Below are 26268 nucleotides of genomic sequence, written 5' to 3' on the forward strand. Positions count from 1 at the left end.
CGGAGTCCAGGTAAATACTTAGAGTTTTGGTGTCATTCGTAACCTTAAAGATGTTACCATCGATGACGAATGATTTGAAGGAACAGTCTAGTTTGTGGAGTCTGTTAGTAGAGCCAAGGATGAGGAGAACTGTTGTGTCATCATTAAGACAGAGCTCATGTTGGGCCATCAAGGGCTGGATTACTAAGTAAATCTCATTCAGCGTTTTGGTGTCGGCAGTGTAGTTGCCAGTGATGGGGGATGAGTATCTGGGTGTCATCCGCATAATTAGTGTAGGTGACACCCAGATAGTCAAGGATATGCAAAGGTGGTTTTGTAAACACGTAAAGTGTAGGTGAAACAAGAACCCTGGCGTACACCGCACAGTACTGGCGAAGGAGCTGCAGATGAAGAGCAGGAGAAGACCCTCATGGAACGATTGGCCAGGAAGGATCGGATCCACGTAGTGGCTTTGTCAGAGAAGTGTGCTGCTGTTTCAAGATCTCGACACAGGATTTGGTGGTTGACCAAGTCGAAGGCAGCTGAAAGATCCAGTAGCAGAAGGAGGGCGATCTTGCCGGTATCCTTCAAATCATCAGTTTGTGTTTTTAAATCTTATAGGGCTGTTTCCGTACCATGCTTGTGTCGGAAGCCCGATTGCCTAAGGCCGAGAAGGTTGTTGTGTTCTAGGTAGTCCTGGATATGTAGGTATGCAGCTCGGTCTAAATCTTTTTTGCAGAAATGATACAGTTGTGATAGGCCTGTAGTTAGTAGGTATACTGTTTTTTAAGGAGAGGGATGACCCATGCATCCTTCAGGTTGTCCGGCACGGTGGCTGAGCTAAAGGATGAGTTTATAATCTTAGTAATGAAGGGTGCCAGTTCATGGGATGCCTCCTTTATGATGGGAGCAGGGCAGGTGTTACCCTGACAGTTAGAAGGCTTAAGGTTTTTGATAATATTTTCTACCTCTGGGATTGTTAAGGGTGAGAAGCGGAAAGGTTCGACAGTAGGAGGCCTGAGGTTAGTTTTGTTAAGGAGGGATTTGAGCAAGGTATTGGACTGGAGGCTACTTTTTTTGTATTGATTTTAGACTCGAGTGTTGAAATTTTGTCTAGGAGCGCATTCTGTGTGTTTAAGCACTAGGTGCTATCTTTGCTACAGTTATCAGGAGGGGGGAAAGAGTTTCAAGTTATCTGATAATCTTGAAGAGCTCTTTTGTATTGAATTTGACTTGCAGGATACATTTGTTGTAGGTCTTCTTGGTTGAGTGTATGGCCTCCTTGTAATTAAGTGAACCGATAGCAAGGCTGTCCTTGTTCGCTTCAGAAGGGTGGCTTTTTCATCGGGATTCAGAGTTTCTTTTGTCTTTGCACAAGTTCCGCAGGTGTGGGGTGAACCACAAGTTGAGGTGTGCATGTGGTTTGGCCTCCCTAGTTTTGTTAGGAGCTATATAGTCCAAGGCTTTGAGGATGGCATTGTTGTAAGTGTCAACTTCGGCAGCTGGGTCAGAGCAGGATAGTAATGCATTGTTGAGAGCTGGTAGAATGTGTGGGAGAAGGCTTTCTCTAGTTAGGTCCCTTGTTTCTAGTACAGGTAGGGGGTGCCAGGTTTGGACTGGGGCGTTGATAACTGGCTGCGATGCTGAAGATAATGGTGTGGTGATTGGACCAATGACCAGGTGAGTTGACTATAGAGGTAAGAGTGCAGTTTATATCCGCTAACCAATCAAGAGTTCTTCCCTTTTCATGAGTGGATTTGAGGATGCAGTGAGTGAAGACCAGGTTGGTAAGGGAGTTGGCAATTTCTAGATTTGTTAGGGTCAAGTAGGCCCAAGTTGAAATCACCTTGTAGAATAATTTGTGAGTTAGTCTTGGTTTTGTCAGATATTAGGGAGGTGATATCATCTGCAAAGGTGGTGATGGTCCCTGGCGGTCTATAATTGAGGTGCACAGTGGCAGTTTGATTATGTGAGATGGGGAGCTTGACTGACAAGAGTTCAGCTGATGGAATTTGTTGATTAGGTATCATTCTCACGTTTAATGATTTTTTTTATGGATGAAGGCTACACCGCCGCTTTTAGATCGGTTAGGGGTGTGGTCATGTCTTATGATGGTGTAGTCATTGGGGATGTCCAAAGATAGAAGGGGGGCTAATGCAGCATGCAATCAGGTCTCTGTAATGGCGAGGTAGTCTAAGTCTTGTGTAGATATAAGATCTGCAATATCAAGGGCATGGGCAGTAAGCGACCTGGCATTGATGAGGGCGCCTTCAATGGTAATGTCTTTGGGGTCGTGACTAATCCTTGAGGCTGGTAGTGCGTGAGTGGTAAAGTGTAGGTCAGCAGAGGTGATACTGTGGCGAGGTGTCCTGGGGGTGGATGATTGTTTATGTAGTTTGGGGTGGTTACTAGTTTGCTGAGTGGCACAAGCAGTTCTCTAGCCAAGTCTGGTGTTGCAAATGTGTAAGGCGCAGGGTAGATTAGGAGTGGGTTTAGCTGTGTAATGTTTAAGCCAAAGGGCAGGGTCATTCAGGTTAGGATTGGTGAGTGGTGAGGTGTGTGTGGTTGTAGTGTTGATGCTCTGCTGCAGGCCAGTGGATCAGCTGTGAGGGGGCAGTGCGAGCGGTGGATGACTAGGGTGGCAAGTAGTGTCTGCCATGGTCAGGTTGATATGCTTTGCCGTGAGGTGGACAGGTGAAGGCACGCTAGCACAGTGTGTGAGAGCCAAGATCAGGGAAGCTATAATGTGGTGAAATGAAGGGTAGTGGCGAAATTGTACAGGTTTGTGCATGTTGTGACGTGAGATGACAGTGATAATACTGATGAAGTTTAAGGAATAGCAGCACTCAGACATTTGCGAACTTACAATATAAAACATTGAATATAGCATGATGACCGCGTTGGGTCACAGAATGGTGCATTAGCTATGAAGGCACATATAAGTATCAGCTGAAGCTAATAGAAGTAGCGTGCACTGAAGTAGAAAACGACAGTAGCATTAGATGACAGCAAAGTACCACGCTAGTGTGAGAGAGCAGGCTTGAGATAGCAATCATGTGATACGTACAGGTCATAAGGTACAAGTGCATCAAGCAGCAAAGGTGTGCAGCGAACATGAGTCATGTGCAAATGGGAAGTGAGGCGCTATTAGCTAGGCAGGACAGTTGTGGCTACAGTTGCAGATGATACGTGAGGGCAATAAAGCGCCGAACACAATGGGTACACAGAAACTAGAACTATACTGTGGTGATCGAGGCGGAGCATGTAAGAATGGAACGGGTAACAAGTAACAACTCTTACTAGGTAACGTTGTCCAACAATGTAGCCTGTGGTAGAGCCAAGTACCTTTTCGGAGTGGATGACTACTGTCGGGGAGAAGTTAAGGTTTCCGTATGTGGAACAGAGGGACGGGCCCTGGTCTCTGGATTGCTTGAGACAGGCTCGAGACGGGCGCCTTTGTCCAGCGCCTTCGTCCGGGAGCCGGCTCACGCCTGCTAGTGTTCTGGTTGGTGTAAAAGATAGCAGAGTGCACCAATCCAGCGCCAGGTGCTGTGATGCTGGGCAATCAGATTGTGCTAGGGCACGATAACAGGGCAGCCATCTTAGACACCACATGGAACACAATGGCGGAGAACTGGAAATTTTGGCAAAAGATGGCTCAAACAGCCTGTATCAAGGCTACACTGCACTTGCGCAGGTCAGTGCGAATTAAGGGAGAACCAAAGGTAATGAGGCAAAATTAGGCCGCGCTTCACAATGAGCATAGTCGTTGACTCCTTAAAGCTTTCACAGGACCTGTGTACGCTGGCGATTCAGAGTCGAGGTGGACACTGCTCCTGCAGTGTAGAGAGATCTCCTGCTGGTTCTTTTGGTAACTAGTGCTCTGAATCTTGTCTATCCTCTTTTGCGCGTTGGTTTTCAGCCTTTCTTGCTTTGCTTTAGTAGAGTTATGATAAGTAATGTTTTTAATCTTGTCTGTCTTCTTTGCGTGTTAATTTCCAGCTTTTCCTTGCTTGGCGCTGTATTATTAGTCTTTTGCTATGTTTCACTTGCTTGGTTCCCTAACAAGCGTCCATTCTATTGTCTGTACCTTTAATAATTCTGTTCTTGCTTTCTATCCCCGTGTAGGTGATGACAGCGGGTTCCTGGAGCTGAGAGGACGGATGCAGTGTCCGGAGCGATGGAGAAGCGGATCTGCGGTTGCTGGTGACAGGAGAGATGAAGGATTGGATCCGCGATTACAGGTTACAGGTGAGGTGTATTATAGCGCTGCGCACGTGCTTTTAACTGCTGCGCACTCCCAGTTGCTGCGATGCGCTAACCTTGTCTTGTCTTCTTTCGTTGAAGCGACCGGACTCGCTGAAGAAGGCCGAGAAGAGATGATGGAGCGGAGCACCGTATGCAGGGTGAGTATTTCTCTGCAGCTTCGAATGTCGGTAAGCGTCACGTTGGCAGAAAGCAAGTTCACGCGAAGCGCTGGCTCTAAGGATGGAGCGGCTTATATAGCTGAGCTCCTTAGCCACGCGCATTACCTTGCTCAGCCTGCCACGCCCGGCCTCGCCTTAGTGCCTGCCATGTAAAACTGGCCCAAGAAGGCAACAACCAGTACATTGTAAATAGAGGCCTGGAAAATAAGGCCCAATGATGTTACTGCAACCCAACATCAATTCCCCACATGAGCTTGGTGCCAAGGCAAAGTCCAGCTGGGCCCTCTGTGTGTCCCAAAGGGACACAGATAAGTCACTCCTCCGTATCATCCCATGGCACCCATCATCCAGGATATCTGTGCATATGGCCCAGGGTGTGTGGTCGTGACAAACATCTGCTCTCTCGCCCCTGCTCTTGCTGATCTCTGCATCCACTCGCTTGCTACTGGTTCTTTTCTATCCTCCTTCAAGCACCCTCTTGTGTGCCACATCCTTACAATACCATCTGCAGACCCCTTCCTCCCCAGCCAATAACTGCCCCATTTCCATCACCCACTTCCTGGGAAAACTGCTTGAGAAGTTGGCCTTCCCTCAACTCAGCACCCATACCGAACTTGTTGGTGGTCTACATGACCACCAGTCTGGATTCCAAGCTTACAGAGCCACGGACACTGCTCTCCTGAACACCTTTGAAGAATGTGCTTGCATCTCTCGATTCCAAATCACCTGCTCTCCTCATTCTGCTTGATCTTTCTTCTGCATTTGACACAGTGAACCATTCCATCCTCAAAAAGGCTCCATGATACCCTTGGTATCTCTGAGAGGGCATGGACTGACTTCGCTCATGCCTAACCCACCGTTCCTCCGAAACCATTCTGGGCCCTTTCTCCTCTACTTCCTCCTCCACCTGTGGCACCCCCAGGGCTCCATTCTTTTGCCCTCCCTGTTTAACATATACCTTTCCCTGCTAGAAAGCTTCATTGCCTCCTTCTCCCCCAACTTCCAGTGCTACACTGACGACACACAACTCTTATTCAAACTTCCTACTGATGTCCTTGCACCTTCATTCATCCCTGACCGCCATCCATGCCTGGTGCACTGCTAATTACCTCTGCCTCAATGCCAGCAAAACATAGATTCTCCCTATTGGATCCCCTGCACCCTACTTCTCCCCTTCACGCTGGCCTTCCTCCATGGGCTCCCCACATGCCCCCTCTGAAGCCAGGAATCTTGGAATCATCTTCAATGCCTCCCTTTCCTTCATCCTCATATTCAGGACATTGTCAAGAAGTCCCACTTTCAGCCCTTCCTTCTCAAACTAACTGTCCCCTTCATCGCCTTCCCCCAGAGACTCAATGTTACCCGTTCTCTGGTTCTCTCCATGCTAGACTACTGCAACAGCCTCCTCAATCTTCCTTCGTCCACCCTGCAACCCTCTCCAGCTTACACAGAATAGGGCAGCAAGTCTCATCATTGGCCTCAAGCCCAGGCACCGCATCTTTCCTGCCCTACAAAGCCTTCACTGGCTCACAGTCTCACCACAGATTAAATTCAAATCCTTCTGTATGATCCATCTGGGGCCGGGGACCACTCCATCTTCAACGCTTCCTGACCAAATACTGCCCTTCTAGAATCCTGCGCTCCTCTGGCACCAACTCCCTGCGTGTGAAGCGGTTTGCTAAACAGAGCTGGTGGTCGATCAGTTTTCTTTGCTGGCTGCCTTCTGTTTAATAGCCTCCCCTCTCCCTCTTGAGCAGGACCTCCTTAAGTTACAAAAAAGCCTCAAGCCATTTCTCTTCTCTTCCTTCTCCTCCTCTCATCCCTGCTAATCATACAGTAGCGTGACTGATGTGCAGGGCCCTTATGTATCCTCTGGGCTCTGACCCCCCCCACATCTCTCATCCAAGATGCTGTCTATATACTGCACTTGCTCAGGCTCAGCCTCACCACAGGAGGTTGCACTTTTATTTGTATTTTATTAGCACTTCTCCATGAGCACCTCAGCACATTTTCCCTTAACACCCCCGCCCCCTCTGCACTTGCAAGTGCTGAACACTCACAAGACATAGTAGTTTCGTCTCCACTTCCAGTTATTCTCATGATTTGTTTGTACTATCAGTTAAATTATTTATTTCTGTTGTAATTCATTGTCTACCTTCCCCTGACATCACTGTTGCACTGTGGGCGTTTTTAAACCGTTTTGCCAATTGTATAAGCGCCTAACAAGTGACCAATACATAAATGAATAAATAAATGTGCTCCCATGACTGCGTACAGTGCACTGTTCCAATACTACACAGGTGACGGCATGCCTTGCCATGTCATTGGTAGTCTTCCAGGGGTGTCCCGCTTTTTTGTGGGCTCAATTATCTGCACATGCAATGTCTTCTCATTTTCATGTAGCATGTTGACTGATGCGTGCGTTGTGTATGTGCCACTGTCTAGTGAATGGGGGTTAACGACATGCACATTTGCTGCATGTCATTGAGGAGGACAGGCAGTGTGGGGGATGTTGTTGGTCAGTGCATATGTTCTGTGTGTTTGATTTGCATGCAGGTGTTGCTGCATGTGTGCTGGGACACATGTAGGCGGTTGTCTTGCGAGTTGTTGTTTGCATGTGTTGTATGTCACGGAGAGGTGCCCTCTTGAGTTTTTTGGGTTCATGGATGTGTTGGCTGCACTCGGTTTCATTTGGTCCATTGTCAGCAGATCGTTCCGTCAGGGAAGGATGGCTATTTCATGGGATGAAATTTGACAGTCGACTGCATGCCAAGGGAATAGGTAAGATGTGCATTTATCTGGATCGTTATGTAATGGCTACTTTAGTTGCTGCATGTCTGGATGTGGTAATTCTGGTGGGTCGACCTCTTTGTCACAATTGTCTATTACCTCTTGTTAATTGTTGTTTTGGGAATGGGGTTTATATTGATCATGTTGCTATGTTGAGTAACATGTGGGACGATACTGCACTGCTTTTCTGCACCCCACAATAGGGACATGTTTGTGCGCATCTTGCACATTCTAGGACATGTGTGCAGCCATCTGCCATTGTGCTTGTTGTATTTTGTGTCCATGTAAATTGTTGAGGCCATGTATGGCTTGCAGCTCAGACATGTTTCTGCATTTATCACCGCTTACACATTTGACACCTATGTTAGTGAGATCCGCCAGAGCGCGAGGGAACCACTACGTGGGGATAGTGCGTGGTATAAATATCCGTTGACATTACATACGAGATGGTTTTGGTGTCGGAGGCGATTTAATTAAATGGTTGGCATGGTGGTAATAGCGTCCTCCCTCTTGAATGCGTTTCTTCTGGAAACACAAAATTAAATTTCTTTTAGTTCAAAGGGATGAACACAAATTTGCACCTCAAAGGGCACTCTCAGTTTTGTGGGCACAGTGGATTGGCCCATTGTCATCATTGAATGGCACCTGGGATTTTTGCAAGATCGTGTGCACTCCACAGGGGAGGGATTTTAGGTGAAATAAGATTGAACAAACTGGTAAGTGCAGCCTCTCCACGTGCCCTTTGCCCAGCCATAAACAAGCGGTGTGCCTGTGGGTGTGGATGGGGTGCCACCCGCCCTGTCCACTGGGACGCCACGCTGTGTTGCAACATTGTGTAGGACACATGCTGCCACAATGATCCTGCAGACTACTGGTGGTGCATATAGCAACACCACCAGATTGGTCAATGGAGCAGAAACGACTTGAGCACTCCGAATGTGCGCTCCACTATGCCCCGAGTTGCAATATGGGCAGTGTTGTACCTTACCACGGCAGGTGTGTTGGGGTTGCGTATGGGCGTCTAATGTATGAGCTCAGAGGGTAGGCACTGTCCCCTGTAGAGGTGAGAAACGTCATTGTCATTTGTTGACATTGGTCTGTGTGCAACGTGGATGCATTTCCATGTCCATGTCCATTCATTCATTCTCACCAATGAGCCATGTGTTGCCATGCTTCCCAGCTTCCAGGGCCCAGTGTAGCGGGACATCCTGAACATACACTTCAGTAATGATGCCCATGGCATCACACACAACCTGAACATTGATGGAGTGCCACTGTTTCTAGTTGAGGTAGATGTGCTCTGTTGCTCGAGGTGGATATAGGACAACGTGCAATCAATGGCACCTAGCACTTTTGGGAAGTGCACCACCCCATAAAAATCCTGGACCACTGCTTGCCTTTCTGCCGGTGTTCTGGGCATATGGATATGCCGTCGGATAGAAGGCTGTGCAGTTACGATTGCCAACACCTGGTGTAAGCAGCGTGACTGCGTGGCCTGGGCTATGCCACCTACTATGGCGGTGCTACGCTGGGAGCAGAAAGTGGCCAAAAAATGCAAAACAGTGAGCACCTTTTGCAAGGGGCTCAGTGCTTGGGAGCACATGGTGGGTGATGTGAGGTAATCTTACCACCCCGTGACCAGGTTTAGGATGTTGTGGGGTTCGGGGGCCTATACATGCCATAGACCTGGTAGTTAGGCATCCCAAAAAGGCTGGTCCTTGGGTGGAAATCCGGGCCCCGGCTATCCTCCTCCTGCGGCGTCCCAGGATGACTGCTGCAACAACTGGTGCATTATTCATGGTTGTATCTGTGCATTTATTGATCACGTGTGCTTTTTATGCATTTGTTAGTGTGCACATTGACGTTTACGCCTGCTATCACGTGGCATAGGTGTTCCTGGATTTGCACATGGTTTTTCGCGCGCCGGCTTTCCCTGTTCAATTCCATGAATAAATTTGTTTTGCAAACGTATGGGCAGTGCAATTGACGGTGGAACGTCCCTCACAACCCCATATTTTCACCTGTTCCTCATTACACGTGTTCCGGCCCTTTTTAGGTTGCTGCGCAGGCCTGGCCAGCTCTTCTCGGAGTCTTGCGCAAGGTGTTTGTCGGTCACATTGACGTGGTGGACCAGCACGGATTCCTCGTAAGTCCCCGGTAAGCCCGTCGCATTGTGTTCCATGAATCGACAAACCGGAATGCTGCAGGAGTGGTCAACTAATTAATGTTAATGACCCACACCCGACAGACTTCGAGGATTAAAAGGCTCCCTCAGGTGCAGGCAAAGGGAGGAGTATAGCAGAAGGAGCAGGAGTCTTCGTGCAGACCATGTATGCAGCCGAGGTCGAGGCTGGAGGAGAGAGAGAGGACGTTGGGGCCACTGTGAAGCCAGAAATACTGGCAGGTCCTGAGAGGGTCTATGCCTACAGTTGGCCCAATTGCAGAGGCTGTGCAGCAGGAAGCAAAAGCAGCGAGGGAAGTTTCCCCTCTTGAGAGGTCTCTGATGGCTGGCATGCACCAGAGACTCTCGAGAGCAAGGAAGCTCCAGAAATGAGCAGCATGGCTCGAAGGCAGACCAGAAGAAACTGCCCACTGGGGTGTGAGAACCCACTGCAACAGAAGACCTGCGAATGGCGAGAGGATCTGGGGCGAGCGACATACCTGGTGGGTCCACAAAGTCTGCAAAGTGACCCAGGAGCACTCAGAGAATGCTTGTGTGTTCACAGCAAGCGTGGTCACTCACGCATGCATGGAAGAGGTGTTAGCAGTCATTTTGAACAATCAGAAAGCAGCTAAACTCATATCTGTTATGGACAACTTACTAAATTTAAGTATGTGAGTTTATGGAGAATTCAACAACCTGCTGGGGCAACATTGATAAAAGCTAATGAATACAATCATTACCCTAGGCAAGAGAAACCAAAAACTAAGCAATTCAAGTCCAACAGATATTGCCAAAAGTGAGTAATGGAAGGCCCAAGGGTTGTGAAACCTGTTATTCATACTTTGTGAAACATAACAGCTTATATAAACACATATTGTCAAAGCCAAGAGAGGGACAGAATAAGACTAACCTTATCATTGTTTGGTTACTTGTGCAGTGGGGAAAAGAAAGTGGCAAAAAGGCAGCCCTTCTGGAAAAGGTTATTCAGGAAGAGAGGGGCATAATTTACAGATGGGTGCTAAAGAGCACCAATGTGACTCTTGTTTTTTCTGAGGAGTTGCTAAAAGGTTTAATGCTGCGGAACAACGAACATTGTGAAGCTGTTATAAAGTTATTTAAGTTGGAGGCTACCACGGGAGCAAGCTATTTTGTGAAACACTGTTCGGGCAGGGGATTATACCTGGATGGCAATCCTTGGAAGTAGTAGGCCTGGCATGGGAGTAAACCAGGTAGCATTTGATAAAGTGCTGTACAGTGGTCCTAACAAAGACAATTTAGGTTTGTGGTGTTGATCGAAGAACTGTATAAACCTGTTGTAGAGGCGTTACAGTTTTTCATACGAACAAGTTACTTACCAACTGGTAACGTTCTTTCGACTGGATGTTCGTCCAACGTATTCCACATCTGACATGTAATGTCCACATCTGTGCACTTCAGAAACTTTTTCAGCAGAGGGCGTCCTGCGTCGATGACGTCGATGTCCTCTAAGGCCTCAGTCGAGAGCGACATCACCAGATGTTATAAATAGGACACATGGCGCCCATAGCCTCAGTTTAAGGTTTTTCCCTTAGAACGTGTGGCATCACTTTCATGCCTGCTTGACTGCACATAGCCTTGCGGAAACAGAAGCTGTAATCGCATAGGAAGTTCTCCAGAGGGGCAGGCCGGGAGGGCGATATGGAATACGTTGGAGGAACATCCAGTCGAAAGAACGTTACCAGTTGGTAAGTAACTTGTTCTTCGAATGGATTGTGTCCTCCAACGTATTCCACATCTTTGACAGACTCCCAAAGCAGTACCAGTAAATGGATGAGGGAAAAGAATTTAGAGTACCCAATCAGATTGCGGAATAAAGAACCACCTTACCAAAGGCCATATCCTGACCATGGATTGTATCCAGGGAGTAATGTTTAACAAAGGTGTGAAGGGAAGCCCATGTGGTAGCATCACAAATATACCTAATAGGAACACCCTGCTGGAGGGCGGTGGAAGCAGCCACGCCCCTAGTGGAATGAGCTCGCAACCCTTCAGGAGGGTCCTTACTCACCAATTTGTAACACTCAGTAATAGTGAGTATAATCCAACTGGACATAGCCTGTTAGGTAACAGCCTGGCCCAATCGATGTCCAGCATATCCTACAAAGAGTTGATCGTCCACTCTGACCCTGGACATCCTAGAAATTTAAAAGCTCAGAGCACTCCTAGGATCCAACCGATGGAGTCGCTCCTCATCCTTACCAGGTTGAGGTGGAGGATAGAAAGATGGGAGAACCACTTTCTGACTCAAATGAAATTCAGAAACTAGCTTAGGTAGAAAGGACAAACGTAGCCTAAGTAATACCCTGTCCTCGTGGAACACAGTAAATGGAGGTTTAGAGGAAAGTGCCTGCAATTCACTCACTCTGCGAGCGGAAGTAACCGCAACCATGAACACTGTCTTGAAGGACAATAATCTCAAAGAACAAGAGTGCAAAGGTTCAAATGGAGCACCCAGGAGACATTTCTAAACGAAATTTAAATCCCAAACCGGCACTTGCAAAGGATACGGCGGGAACACATTAGTCAGTCCTTTAAGAAATTGAGAAATCAAAGGAATCTTAAAGTAAGAACATTATTCAGATGAGTGCTTAAATATAGACCGCGCCGCCAAGTAACCCTTAATGGTACCCACTTGAAGGCCCCTGTTGGCCAAAGAAAGACAAAACCATAGGAATGGAGCACTGAAAAGGATCAACATTGTGACCTCTGCGCCAGTCGCAGAACTTGCGCCAATGGTACAGGGATTTTGTTGCCGGCCACCTGGTCGAATTCGAATCCTCCTCCTCCTCCTCCTCCTCCTCCTCCTCCTCCTCCGCGTGAGAGCGATCCTCTCGGCAGGGAAGACGGCGTGGAGGACAGATGGACATTTCTAGAAGGTCCGGATACCATGCTCTCCTGGCCCAATCCAGAGCAATGAGAATCATGTGGGAACCAAACCTCCGTAACCTCTGCAACACATGAGGAATGACCGGGACTGGAGGAAATGCGTACAGCAGTGGGAATGACCAATCCACCACTGAACGCGTCTCCTTAGGCTCCTCTTGGAGGAAATTCTCTTGAGCAGAATCTCTCGCACTTCCGGTTGACACTGGTGGTGAAGAGATCCACTTGTGGGGTTCCCCAAAGGGCGAAGATCTCCTGAAGGACTTCCTGAGCCAACTCCCACTCGTAAGAGATTGTGCTCTGCCTGCTCCAAGCCTCCGCCACCGCATTTTCATCTCCAGCCAGATGAACTGCCAAGATCAAAATTTCCTGCTGGATGGCCCAGAACCAGAGCTGCATTGCCTCTCTGCACAATGGGAGTGACCCCCCCCCCCTCTTTTGTTGAGGTAATGCACGGCCACTACGTTGTCCATCATAATTGGGACACTCTTCCCCCGTACAGAGGGCAGAAAAGCCTTCAGCGCCAGCCTGATGGCCCTCTGCTCTAACAGATTGATGTGGAGTCTGGACTCCGATGGAGACCAACGACCGCTGGCGGTCAAGTCGTTGGCATGAGCGCCCCATCCAGTGAGGGAAGCGTCTCTCACTACAGTCACCACCGGCCACGGTTGCCAAAACGGTTCCCCCCCTCATCAGGTTCCCTTTGCTGGCCCACAACAGAAGATTCTGGGAGACAGAGTGGAATCTGAATGGGATCCGACATCTTGCCGGAGAACTGTGACCACTGCATCTTGAGAACCCATTGCAGGGACCTCATCCGCAGCCTGGCCTCCAGCACCAGAAAAATGCAGGATGCCATAAGGCTGAACAACCTTAAGAATTCGTAAGCCAGGGGGGGGGGGGGCATGGCCAGCAGGCGCAACATGCAGACGTGATCCGTGTGAGCTCCCGGGCCGCCAGCAGAATCCTCGAAAATCCTGATGAAAACTGTTGAAACGGAGGTGAACAATCACAGCGATTAAAAGCAGCCATTCGCCGCTACAATAGACTGAAACTGGCAAGCTTCCGCTGAACAGATATCGAGAAATCTGTGGGGGAAAAAAAAATTTGCGACTGGCACTGAAGTGAATCCAAGATGGCCGCTACGCACCAAATCAGAGGAGCGGTTGCAACGAACTAGCACTCCCGGAGAAGAACGAATCTGGAGCGCTGGGAAACCTGGTGAAGCTGGAGGCGTCCCGCATCGCCACTCCTGAAGCGACTGACAGACGCCCGGAACGAGTGCCCCTCATAAACAGAACAGGGCGGCCTGCGGTGGAGGCGAGCGGCTGCAACCTGATCCCTGCGCAGCGACTGGCGCCTGGAGAGAACGACGGCACATGGAACACAGCCTCCCGCTCCAAACCACGGCTTGCGGGCACTCCGTACAACATTGAGCGCCTGCTGACATCCTGCATAATCAAGCCGGTAAGGAGTGGGGGCGGGTGGATGAAAAGGGCAGGGCACCCCTCCCTCCCCAACACGAACTAAAACACTGGCCATACAAGAGCTGGGACAGAGAGGAGTGCAGAAGGTAGATCCTGAATTAAGGGATAAAAGCTATAAGAAAGCAAACCCCACTATGCGCCGCCAGCACAACGAGAAGAAACGCGGGGGTAAAGGCCCCAATAAAACTGAGAGGGCAGGGGAAGTCATACAAGCCCATACAAGCTGCAGGAGGGAAAATTAGGGAGGAAACTCCCCCAACTAATTCAACCGAACAGGACTTCCCCGGGCTCAGCCTCCAAGCGGAACTCGAGCTGCGACAACCCTTATAACCAGAGGGGGGAAGAAGGAAGACTAGACCCATGAGCCAACTCGGTAGCCGGCAGCACACAACAAGGAGAGTCCCCACATAGATAATAGAGAGCCCCACAGGAGCGCAACACGCTTTGGTTACTAACCTCACACAAACGCGAGTGCCACTGCGCAGGCTACCCGGTAGGCTGACTCGAAACACTAAAGCCTGCACCAAAAGCAAGCCAACAGCCGACAACTGCGATGGGCAAAGATAGAGCGACAACAAAAAAAGGGACCAACCAGAGCACGATGGAGCAATTCACAACCACCGCCATGCTTCCACCAACGGAAGCGGGCAGATCGGAGGATGCACAAAATCCTGAAGAAAATCTGTCCCTACGGGATATGATGAACGCCAGCTACAACTCACGCACCTCTGTGGAGGTCAAAATGGACGGCATTTCCACAGAAGTCTCCCTACTACGCCACGATCTTCAAAAGCTCTCGTCCCACACTGGAGAGGCGGAGACCCGTATATCGGTTGCAGAAGACGAACTGAGAGGCATGGGTCAGCAAATGAATAGAGCACTGGAACGCATAAAGGTACTGGAAAGTAGGGTGGAAGAAGGTGAAGGCAGGTCAAGGCGAAACAACACCCGCATACTTGGCCTGCCCGAAAAGGCTGAGGGAGAGAGCATGGAACTCTTCCTAGAACAATGGATTGCCCATCTGCTTGAACCCAAGACTTTGTTGAAACTGTTCTCGATAGAAAGGGCACAGAGTACCAACGGGCAGGCCGATGCAGTGCTGCAGATGGCCAGGGCAAAAGGTGACATAACATACAACGGCTCCAAGATCGGCTTCTTCCCAGACTTCACTAGGGAAGTGCAGCAAATGAGACAATCCTTTGACCCCCTCAAAAAACGCCTTCAAACACTGAATGTGAAATATGGTCTCCTGTTCCCAGCTCAGCTGAAGATATACCACAATGGCACGACAATACACTTTACTGACCCTAAAGAGGCATGGACCTGGGCAGAGAGAAATCTGAAAGGAGACGGGAATCCACACAAACACCAAGAGGGGAGAAGAAACAGGTCACGGCTAAACGAACCACCAGAAAGGCCACCCCATCAAGAAATGGATGCGATACCACAGAGAGAAGACGAATGACTGATGGCGAATGAAAGAGGAAAACAGATATGGCATGAAATCAAACGAACTTTGCTTGACACATATTGGAACCGGAAAATGATTGCTGGCGGCCCACAGACCGGCACAACATCCCCCCGCCCCCCCACAGCAGCAAGTGCGCACCGAGGTATTTCCAATACCAAAGACAGCTACGCACTTGCGATTAGTTTGATTGGTTCATTGTTTTGTTCAATGGGCGACAGATGCTTCAGTTGGGAGTGGAGTATGGGGAGGGGGAATTGGGAGTTACACAGGTGTTCGCTAATCAAATGGCTCAGCAGGGCTGCAACAATCACAGCATGCATGAAGATCGCAAGGGAAGGACACTCGCACATAACACCAAACCCAAGGAGTAATGGCCACATCAAGAAATAATACTAAAAAGTTAGCCTTTCTGACATGGAATGTGAACGGCCTGGGAAACGGCATAAAATGAAGGCTAGTGATGCAATACATAAAGCGACAAGACCCAGATATAGTAATGCCAACTGAAACACATCTGGCGGGCACAAACTGCCGATTCTTCAAGAGAACCATGTATAGGACAGCAATGCACGCAGGGTTCTCCATGGGCTCGAGAGGTGTGCTAATACTGATAAATAAAAGGATCCCGATCGACATAACTAAAATAATCCAAGACCCTGGAGGCAGATTTGTTTTCATACAAGGCACACTATGGAACCAAACCATAGCTATATTGGCAGTCTATTCACCCCCGACACACATGACAGCTTTAATCGAGGAGATTACACCGATAATAGTAAACAATCCAACGGATACTTTGGTAATAGGCGGAGACTTCAATGAGGTAATGAACATCAGTGAGAACCGCACACATACAAGGGGTAGAAACCCGGCACTACCAACCAAGCTTGCTACCTTCACGGCGGCACTGGGCCTAAGGGATGCATGGAGAGACCTTCACCCAGAGGAGAGGCAATTCTCTTTCCACTCGGGCGCACATGCGTCAATGTCCAGACTTGACTATTTTTTTCCTCCCTGGCGAAAGCATACATAAAGTAATAGAGGCAACACTACAACCCCGAGTGATCTTAGATCACTCCCCACTCACGATTCTGCTTGAGACAGAGAGACCACAGCCGCCACCGAGGTGGAGAATGAATGCATACTACCTGGGATTCCCGGAACTAACAGAAAAAAGTCAGGAAGCAACTGCAGCATACTTTGAGCTGAACCAGGACTCAGTGGAGGACGCGGGGGTAATAGGGGAAGCATACAAGGCGACCCTGAGGGGTGAAATCCTGAGCTGGACAGCAGCACACAAAAAAGCGCACCAGCACAAAGTGGAAGCTGCAGAAGCAGAGGTGAAACGGGCTGAGGCAAATTACATAAGCACAGGAGCGGCAGGAGACAACACAACTTTACAAGTGGCGCAAAAGAAGCTACAGAATGTGGCGCGAACGTGTGCAAAACATGCACATAGAACCATACGCGCCAAAATATACGGAACGGGAGATAAGGCCAGCAAGATGCTTGCATGGCTAGAAAGGAGAGAAGAGGGCCACCTACAAGTACGCCGGATAAAAACCACAAACACCGAATGTGCCACAACTGACCCAGATATTGCAGAAGCCTTTGCAACCTATTACGAAAACCTATATGCCCCGCCGATGACCCCTACGGACCCCAGCATACTGGATACGTTGACCATTCCAACATTAAATGAAGCACAGAGGTTGGCACTCGAAGCTGAAATAACAGAGGAAGAACTGACGACTGCCATCTCCCAGCTTCAAAATGGGAAAACCCCGGGACCCAACGGCTTTCCTGTGGAAATCTGGAAGAAAATTGGCACCGCAGAAGTGGCACCACACATGCTTAAAATGTTCCTGCATGCAAAGGAAAAAGGTATACTCCCGCCGGACTTAAGAAAGGCAAGTATAGTGGTGATACATAAAGAAGGCAAACCTCCGGATGCATGTAGCTCCTACCGACCAATCTCACTCAAACATTGAAGCCAAAGTACTGGCGAAAATACTAGCCAACAGACTACAGACAGTGATAACATGCTTGGTCCATCCGGACCAATGCGGCTTCATGCCACAGAGATCCACACAAATGAATATTCATAGACTATAAACTGCCATCGAAAGATCACCGGCTCTACAAGACAAACTGGAGCTCCTCACTATTGACTTTGAGAAAGCGTTCGATTCCGTTCACTGGGAGGCCCTGTGGATCATAATGGCTAAAATGGGATTCGGAGCTCAATTCACAAACTGGGTTAAACTCCTATACAAAGCCCCAAGAGCAGAAATCAGAGTAAATGGGTGGTCCTCGAGAAGCATAAAACTTGGAAAAGGCACCAGACAGGGATGCCCCCCTATCGGCGATGTTATTCGCACTGGCGATTGAACCACTAGCGAGAATGCTCAGAGAATCCCAGGAATGGAAAGGTTTCCAGTGGGCACAGGACTGGGAAGACAAGGTTTCCCTATACGCCGATGATCTTCTAATCTACCCGAGTGACCCAGCTCTCTCTTGCCCCATCGTCACAAATATGTTAACCACCTATGGAATGGGATCCTATGGGATCTTCAGTGGGCTAAGGGTAAACAATGATAAATCCCTGCTATTCCCGATCAAGGACTTGATCCGACAATTCTGAATAACTGCCCGTACAAAACAGAAAGAGAGCAGTTCCGATACCTCGGGATAAAGATCACGACAGATCTAACACTATATACAGAAAATAACCTACACCCAATAAGAGATAGATTTGTGAATGATGTGAGGCACTGGATGACTCTTCCACTCACACTGCTGGAAAGAGCTGCTCTATTCAAGATGCTCGCCCTCCCCCGGTTCATATACATCCTGCAGAACGCTCCGATATACATACCGAAAATAGAATTTCGCAAAATAGATGAGACACTTAGGAACCTGTTGTGGGGAGGAGGGCACCCTCGTATCGCACTGAAAACCCTACAGCGATCAGTATGGGAAGGAGTAATTGGACTCCCGCACCTACAAACTTATTATTGGGCAGCCCAGATGCCAGTAGTGAATGACATCCTACACAACGACACAAACCTACCGCACAACAGAGCAGATACGCAGTCGGAGCAAGGGATCACCCCGATGGAAAACCTCTATCAAAAAAGAACACGGAAGAACACATCCACAATGGCCGCTCAGAGGACACAGATCTGGACGGATGCACACAAACACCTGGGATGGGAAGGGAAGGTCACAATGAAACAGCCCCTGTGGCATAATAAGCATCTTCCAGAGCTCAGCGGTATCCCCAAGTGGTCGGCATGGGGTGAAGCTGGGATCCAGAGACTAGAAGACATGGTAACGGAAAGTGAAATAAAATCTTTCCAAGCTCTAAAAGACAAATTCAATCTCCCTGATTCAGAACACTTCCACTACAGGCAAATGAGACACGCCCTTATCGCAAGTGAGATTGACCTCCCTAATGTACCAGAGTGTACCCCGATCGAGAGGAACAGTGATGGAGCGAATTGATCACAAAATAACATCTACAATGTACAATACAATCAACTCATTCGCTACAATGGAACTCACAGAACTCAAAGAGAAATGGGAGAGAGATGTGGGTCCAATTCAATCAGAGGACTGGACTAATGCCCTCATGTACCCCAAAGAGACAGCAATCTCTGCCAGAATCGGGCTGATCCAGCTAAAAATCTTGCACAGAATATATTATCCCAGAGAGGCTCTGCATCAATGGGGAAGGGCGACGGATCCCAACTGTCTACGATGCCATCGAACGAGAGGGACCTTCTTCCATATCCAGTGGGAATGGCCACAAATACAAGACTATTGGCAAAAATGCTGCGACAGGCTATCAATAGTGGTTGGCCGCGAGATACCGATGGACCCCAAACTCCTGATACTAGGGATCGATGCAGAGATAGAGCTATCTCGATACGAAAAACTCATGTTTGCAACATCCACTGGACTTGCAAAGAGGAACCTAGCCCAATTATGGGGCTCAGCCTCAACCCCACAATATGAGAAATGGGTAACGGATGTGGACATGTGCGTACCGATGGAAACAAGAGTGTACACCACAAGAGGATGCCCAGAGAAAGCAGCCAAGATATGGCAAAGATGGGAAGACACTTGAAGGCATGAAAAAAGGAGCCTAGAATCTGATGAACTACCAGAATAGAACTCATGCATGTGATCGAGACGATCCTAAAAGCCACTGAGCATAACCGATCTACAGTATAAAAGGATAGGAGAAAGAATTCAAGCTTTGCGAAGAAGTGAATACCTGTGTGTTTAATGTATTGACCAAGTGTTAATTAATCGATGTTATGTTTGTACCTATAAAAATTTTATATAAAAAAAAGAATTTGAAAGCCGGGATACTCTGGGCATGTTGAAACTTGTCCACTATCTGCACAATGTGATGAGCCCTCACCTTGGGAGGCGAGCACTTCCCCGAGGACGTGTGTCTAACACAGCACCCATGTACTGGAGCTGTTGGGAAGGTTTCAGATGCAACTTCTTGAAATTCAGGGAGAAGCCCAGCCTATGGAGTGTGCGACAGGTAAGACCGAGGTGATCCAACGCTTGCTCAGGAGAGCGCGCCCAGATCAACCAGTCGTCCAGGTAGGGGTAGATATGAATACCCCCTCGCCTGAGATACGCTGCCAGCACCACCATTAGCTTGGTGAAGACTCTCAGGGCGGAGGTCAATCCGAATGGCAGGACCAGAAACAAAGTGCAAGTCGCCAGCCGCAAACGTCAGGTACTTTCTGTGCTTGGGATGAATCGGCACATGAAAGTAAGCATCCTGTAGGTCCAGAGACACCAACCAATTCTGAAGTTGAAGGGCCTGGAGAACCTAAGAATAACCATCTTGAACTTGTCCTTCCTGAGAAGTTTGTTCAACCAACGCAAGTCCATGATGGGTCTCAATCCCCAGTATTTCTTGGGGATCAAAGAAATAAGGGGATTACCATCCCTTGTTCCTGTCCGCTACAGGCACCAGTTCTCCAGTGCCTTTGTCCATCAGGGTTAGTATTTCCTGCGCAAGGAGCAGATCCGGAAGCCTGAGAGTTTCCTCAGTGGATTGTTGTGAGGCTGCTGAAGGAAGGGAAGGGAAGGCAGTAGCCGTGGGCTATGGTATCCAGAACGCATGCATCTGAAGTAATGGCTCGCCATTCTTCGAGATGCTGAGACAGTCTTCCCCCAACCGCCGAACCATGGAACATGGCCTCATGACTGTTTGAAAGCAGCTGTGGCAGTGCCTGAAGGCAAAGATGCAGCTGCCTGAGCGGCTTTTGTACCGCAAAATCCCTGACAACCAGGGGTACATTTTCACTGTCCTCTTTGGCTGGCAGTCCCTCTTTTTCTACCAAAGGAGGAGTAGTAACCTCCCCTCCATTGCTGTCCCCTCGGACGAAAAGGCTAAGGTTGACACACCGCTGCGCTTAAAGATTTAGCCGCAGCTTTCGAGGCCTGAAACCTCTCAAGGCTCTCGTCAGCCTTGCTGCCAAACAAATGTGCGCCATCAAAGGGCATGTTGAGAAGACTGGCTTGCACGTCCGGCGCAAAACCCGACTTCCGCAACCACGCAAACCTGCGTATAACGCTGCTCGCAGCCATGGATTGGCTAACACTGTCGGTCGTATCCAAGCCCGACTGAAGGGATTCGCACATGGCATCCTTGCCGTCTTGCACGAGAACAAGGAATCCATCCCTTTCTTCCCCCTCGGGAATATGCTCAGCCGCTAAAGAAACAGTTCCACAGAGTGTGAAAACCTTGCCAAGGCACAAGTGGAGTTGGCCGATTCCATAGCTATGCTCCCAGCAGAAAATACCTTCCGGGCCCAACCGTCGAAGCACTTGTCGTCCCTATTCAGAGTGATGGTAGGGTACGCTGCCTGCCTCGAGGTGGCCGTCGCCACCTGAACCACCAAACTCTCAGGAGTGGGGTGAGTAGATAAATAGCTGGGGTCGCTAACGGAATGGCAGTATTTCTTTGTCAAATATTTATTAACAGCCGGAAGAGATTCCGGGGACTGCCAAGCAGCTGCCACCCTTTTCTGCAAGGTGAGATGAAATGGTAAAACTGGGTCAGAGGACGGACCTTGATCTAAGATGTCCGTTAGATCATCCTGCACAAAGTCTTCAGGAGGAATGGACCAGCCCAGATCATCCGAGACTCTAGCCATGAGCCTCCGGTATGAAGACTCCCCATGAGCCCCAGGCTCAGGCCTACCAAATTCCACTTTCTGGAGAAGTGTCCAACCCACTGGCAAGTTCACCAGGGTCCTCAAATTCAGACCTTTCTTCCTCTTCATAGAGGTCAGCCAGAGGGAGTTGAAACCTGGGCCTGGTGACAGAAGAGGGCCTTGAGTCCAAAACTGGCCTCACAGACTTTGATTTAGCCTTCCTAGGAGGATCCACCACATTGGGCTACTCCAAAGGCAAATTTCGAGAAAAAATCCATGAAGGCGCCGATAGTGCCAAAGGCTTTGACGCCGACAGCGTCGACAACCTAGACCTTGTGACGCCGGCATCGAGCCCTTAGTAGGTTGCAGCAGTCTCGCTGGGAACGAGGACCGAGACCTAGAAGCACGTCTCTTTCCACTCTCCGAAGCCTTGTCCGAGCGGGAACGCAAAGGTTCCCTATGCGAGTCGCGTCACGGACCCAAGCCCAAAGGCGCGCGAGCCACGGTACGAGACCGATCCAGAGTGCTTCGTTAGAAGGCGCGTCCGGACACATGCCTTTTGCGATTGAAATATTGCTAACATTTGGTCCTTAAAGACAGCCCATTCCTCCAGAGTCGAGGACTTTGTCGGGCATGCCACTTTCCTCGCAGCTCCCTCAGAGGAGGACGGGGAAGGCGAATGCCGCAACGAAAAATAAGAATTGCGGAAACCACTCTAGGACCGAGAACTCCGCGCCTCCACCCGATGCGGACGGTCGGCCCCTCGAGTCGTCGGTGGACACCCCTTTGGACTTGGATTTTTCGGGACTTACTGGGCTTATAAACCTTACCTACCTGGAGCTTCCCCTTCCGCTCCAGCAAGGCCTTGGCAGTCAGCGACTGGCATTTCGAGCAGCCATCGGTGTCGTGCGACTCGCCCAGGCACCACAAACAAATGAGAAGCGAGTCTGTGATGGACATTTTCGACTTGCAGTCCTGGCAGGTCTTGAAGACAGTCCGCGGAGTCGGAGGGGTCGAAGAAAAAGACATCAACGATAACACACGAGGCGCGCCGAGTTTCACGAAACAACACGTTCGCTGAAAAAATGGAACTGAGGCTACAGGCACCGTGCGTCCTATTTATAACATCCAGTGACGTCGCCCTAGACGGAGGCCTTCGAGGGATATCGACCCGACGTCATCGACGCAAGACGCCCTCTGCTGAAAAAGTTTCCGAAGTGCACAGCTGTGGACATTACATGTAAAAGATGTGGAAAACGTTGGAGGACACAATCCATTCGAAGTGTTCAGTTCTGGCAAATTATTCTGACAAAGACAATTATTGTTGCGCATGTGAAGAGAAATCTGAAGCTCATTCTCGCTGAAAGAAGAAAACATTCTATTTTTTTGTGTCTCATTGAAGTGTTGAAACTGTCTGTTGTCAAGTTGACGCGACAAACACTTGTGTTGGAACTTTGGTACAAACCAGGATTTCCTTATTTCCTTGTTTTTAAAAACTGTGGAGCAGAATCCTGCTTGAATTTGGGGAAGGGGAATTCACTATGATCATACAAAAAGGAACTGTGTTCCTATTACGACCTCAACTGTTATATTAATTTTGTTGTTTTAAACTGCCATGCAATTCCTTATTGATTTGTTGAATGTATAAGTGTGAGGGACGGATATCCTTTCTAAGAGTGTTTGCTTTAGTTTATTTTAGGCAGGGAAATCCTTGTCACGGTAGAGCTAATGCGGCATTTATAAAACATTTTAATTTAATAAAATGGCAAATTTTGAAACCTCTTTACAAAGTTGTCAGCCTCACATTTCTAAACCTCACAACATGAACAGAAAATTATTAATTCTAGCATATTATTTAATGACATTCCCTCCCATTTTACTCCTTCGTAGATCATGGTCGTTCCCTTGCACGTCTATACAGTATTACTTTTATATTAAATAATTACACATAAATTGTTCGATTTTATAATTAAATATTTTACTTGAAACAATACATTCTTTCTTACTTCTTCTTGAATTCTTATGCAATGGTTTTTGTAAATGCTTTGTTATCTTATGCATTTAACCCATTTATGCTCTTCTCTGAAAAATCCCCTTATAAAAAATGTGCAGGCTTCAAAGGAGGAACATTTGGAATTGGGCAACTTCAATAAAGAACACAGGTATGCAGTGTTCGCTGTACATCAGAGGGGCAAAATTTCTAAGCCATAAATGGAGATTGATGTGAATGTACAGTCCTATGTATAAGAACAGGAGACGTACAAAATATTTGCTTCTGGACTGGCAACCATGGGAGTTACCGTGTCATGGTTAAACCGTTAGGAGTTTCATCAACAGATGAGCGGATCCATTTTGAAAATTGTGTAGACTGCTGATAGAGGAGTTAAGAAAGCAAGATAGAAGGTATTACAATAATTAAGCTGTGGGGTGATACAACTGGTAATCGCTTTAGGGTGAGAACGCATCTGAAACTGTGCTAAACTGTTGTAAATAAAAAGAAGAAATGTGAAGTATGGCACATATTTGTGATACCACAGTTCAATTCAAATCAAATTGTACTCCTCGTAATTTTTTTAAGGGCAGTCACTCATGTATGAAGGACAGAAAGATATGACCTGTTTTATATCAGTCTTTTGGAGGGGGAGGGGTCAGGATGTCCATTTTACTTCAATTCAATTTTAGACAGCTGAAAAAGATTGAACAATCCCAGGAGATAAGTCCTATCAGTATAATAGGCTTCATCCAGGATGCCATACAGCCATGGCACAATCTGGATGTTGGCATAGTTCTAAAAACGCAAAGTCATATGATGCTATTGGTCAGGCAAATGCAGCAACAAAGATTGCACAATGGTTAAAGTGTGGATCCGCAATGGACTCCACAGTGCAAATGAAGATGGTGTAATTCAAATAAAGGTAACGTGACTATTGAAAGGTATCTTCCTTATAGGATCAAAGCTACAGCAGTGTCAAACCTATAATCCGTATACATGATTAAGGTGATGCTGAAGCAGTTTCCAGCCTTTCACTCATTCATTTGAACTAGATGCATGCTTCCATGTTCAATATTGCTAAAGACTGTTCAATGATTTCTTCTTGCAGTATCCTAGACACAATGTTTAAACCCATCTACTTGAGTGCCAAAATAATTAGGCCAATTTTTTACCTTCAGAACCCATAATGAAATGATGGATATCTGGACCAGTTGACATTCGAGGTCCTTGACAGTTTTTTTCTATTACCCCTCTGGGTGTCACCATTTTTATATGAACAACCTGTTAAAAGAAGATAAAAATCAGAATCATAAGCAAGTTTAATTATTTGAAAATAAATAAAATGTCCAAGACAGACTCTACATGATTTCATTAAAAATAATAGTTCTCGGAAGTGCCTTTAGAATTGCATGCTTACGTTGAAAATAACAAAATAAAATATTTTCTGTTACCTAATACCAAAGAGATATTTACATTGCACATTTAATATAATTAGCTATGCAATCAAAAATAGCCTGAGCTCTTGCCACCTGTGTCAATAATTAGGCAATCCAAAAAACAGTGTACCCTCCCCTGCTAATATACAGCAGGCAATGATGAGATATGAAATTCTCTCCTATCTACTGTGAAGAGCCCACGATAGCTTCATACAGTGATCCCACAGAATCGAAAGCACTCCACTCTGCTAGAAAACTCAATCTCTTAGGGACAGACACTTTTTAGTAGGTGGAGGAAACTGGGCCCATGCCCCCAGGCTCACACCTTACTACCTGATGCAAAGAGGTCAGTGAATTATTTTTTAGAAAGCATCAATAACACGTCATGTTATTGTTTAATGCACTGAATCTCTGAGCCTACTGCCTGGCTGTTGATGACAATTAAGTTCCAGTGTGATCAACTACCCTGTAATGCCCTCTGTCCACTGTAATGTATACAATGTGTGCATTTAATGTAGTACAACTTGTGTGCTGTGGTAGCCTTTCTTTTGGGAGCAGATTGATCATGTGCAATAACTGAAGTTGAAATACATATTGGGCGAGTGAGAAAAAGGTAAGGAAAATAGCTCAGTGTATGAACCACTAATTGCAGAGACGTATGCCCACATGTGAGATCACAGACCCAAATGCTGGAAAAGTAAACTCAGACTTTCCTTTCACTCGTGTTGGTAAACTTGGAACATATTAACATACCTGCACCAGAAAACGCTAATTAGAAAAACGGGTGCAATTTTGTGCACATTTAGAGCGTGGTCCCCCCAAACAAGGGTTGTAAAAACTGGGTAGCAGGGTCCAGAATGGCAATATATTTACCACCCCCAATGAAGCACATATTTAGCCAGGAGAGTTGGTTAGGTAGGCCAATTGGAGACCAAGGTGTATAGTCACATGCCAGCTTTGATACTGGACACTACAGTGATTGATCTAGGACAGATTTTATGTAACTGCCGTTTTTGGTGAAATGTTTTACCTTATTACATTCTGATGACATTGTTGCCACCAAATGCCCACTCTTTCACTTCCTGCAGAGCATTTGAGTAGAAGGGGCCTTCGGTGGGAGAATGTCCCAGGCATCTGACAAGCTTACGTTCAGGTCTCCTTGTTTGATACAAAAAAGTTTATTTTTTTAGATTTACAAATCTTTTTATTCACATCATAAATGACATATCTGTGTCAAACTATAACTTGAAACAGGTGATGTTCACAGTTTGTGTGTGTACATTTAAATATTTAAATTACAGTATTTCAATCCAGATAAGATTTGTTGGATTCACATCAATAAGGATTCCGATACTTGCGGACTTCCATTTCTGATTGAAAAAATAAAGCAAAATCCCTTTCCTTTTGC

General features: G+C 47.5%; 1 protein-coding gene across 1 annotated transcript in view; it reads right to left on the reverse strand.

Moving 5' to 3' along the window:
- AGPS (alkylglycerone phosphate synthase) overlaps positions 1 to 26268 on the reverse strand; it is a 1795747-nt gene that overhangs the window by 1014531 nt on the left and 754948 nt on the right. The window contains exon 10 of the mRNA XM_069616114.1: positions 24597 to 24705. Within this exon, the coding sequence (XP_069472215.1) occupies positions 24597 to 24705 (109 nt within the window). The remainder of the gene's footprint in view (positions 1 to 24596; positions 24706 to 26268) is intronic.

The sequence above is a fragment of the Ambystoma mexicanum genome, chromosome 9 (genome assembly GCF_040938575.1).
Source record: "Ambystoma mexicanum isolate Mex_15411 chromosome 9, UKY_AmexF1_1, whole genome shotgun sequence".
In the NCBI taxonomy this organism is placed as follows: Eukaryota; Metazoa; Chordata; class Amphibia; order Caudata; family Ambystomatidae; genus Ambystoma; species Ambystoma mexicanum.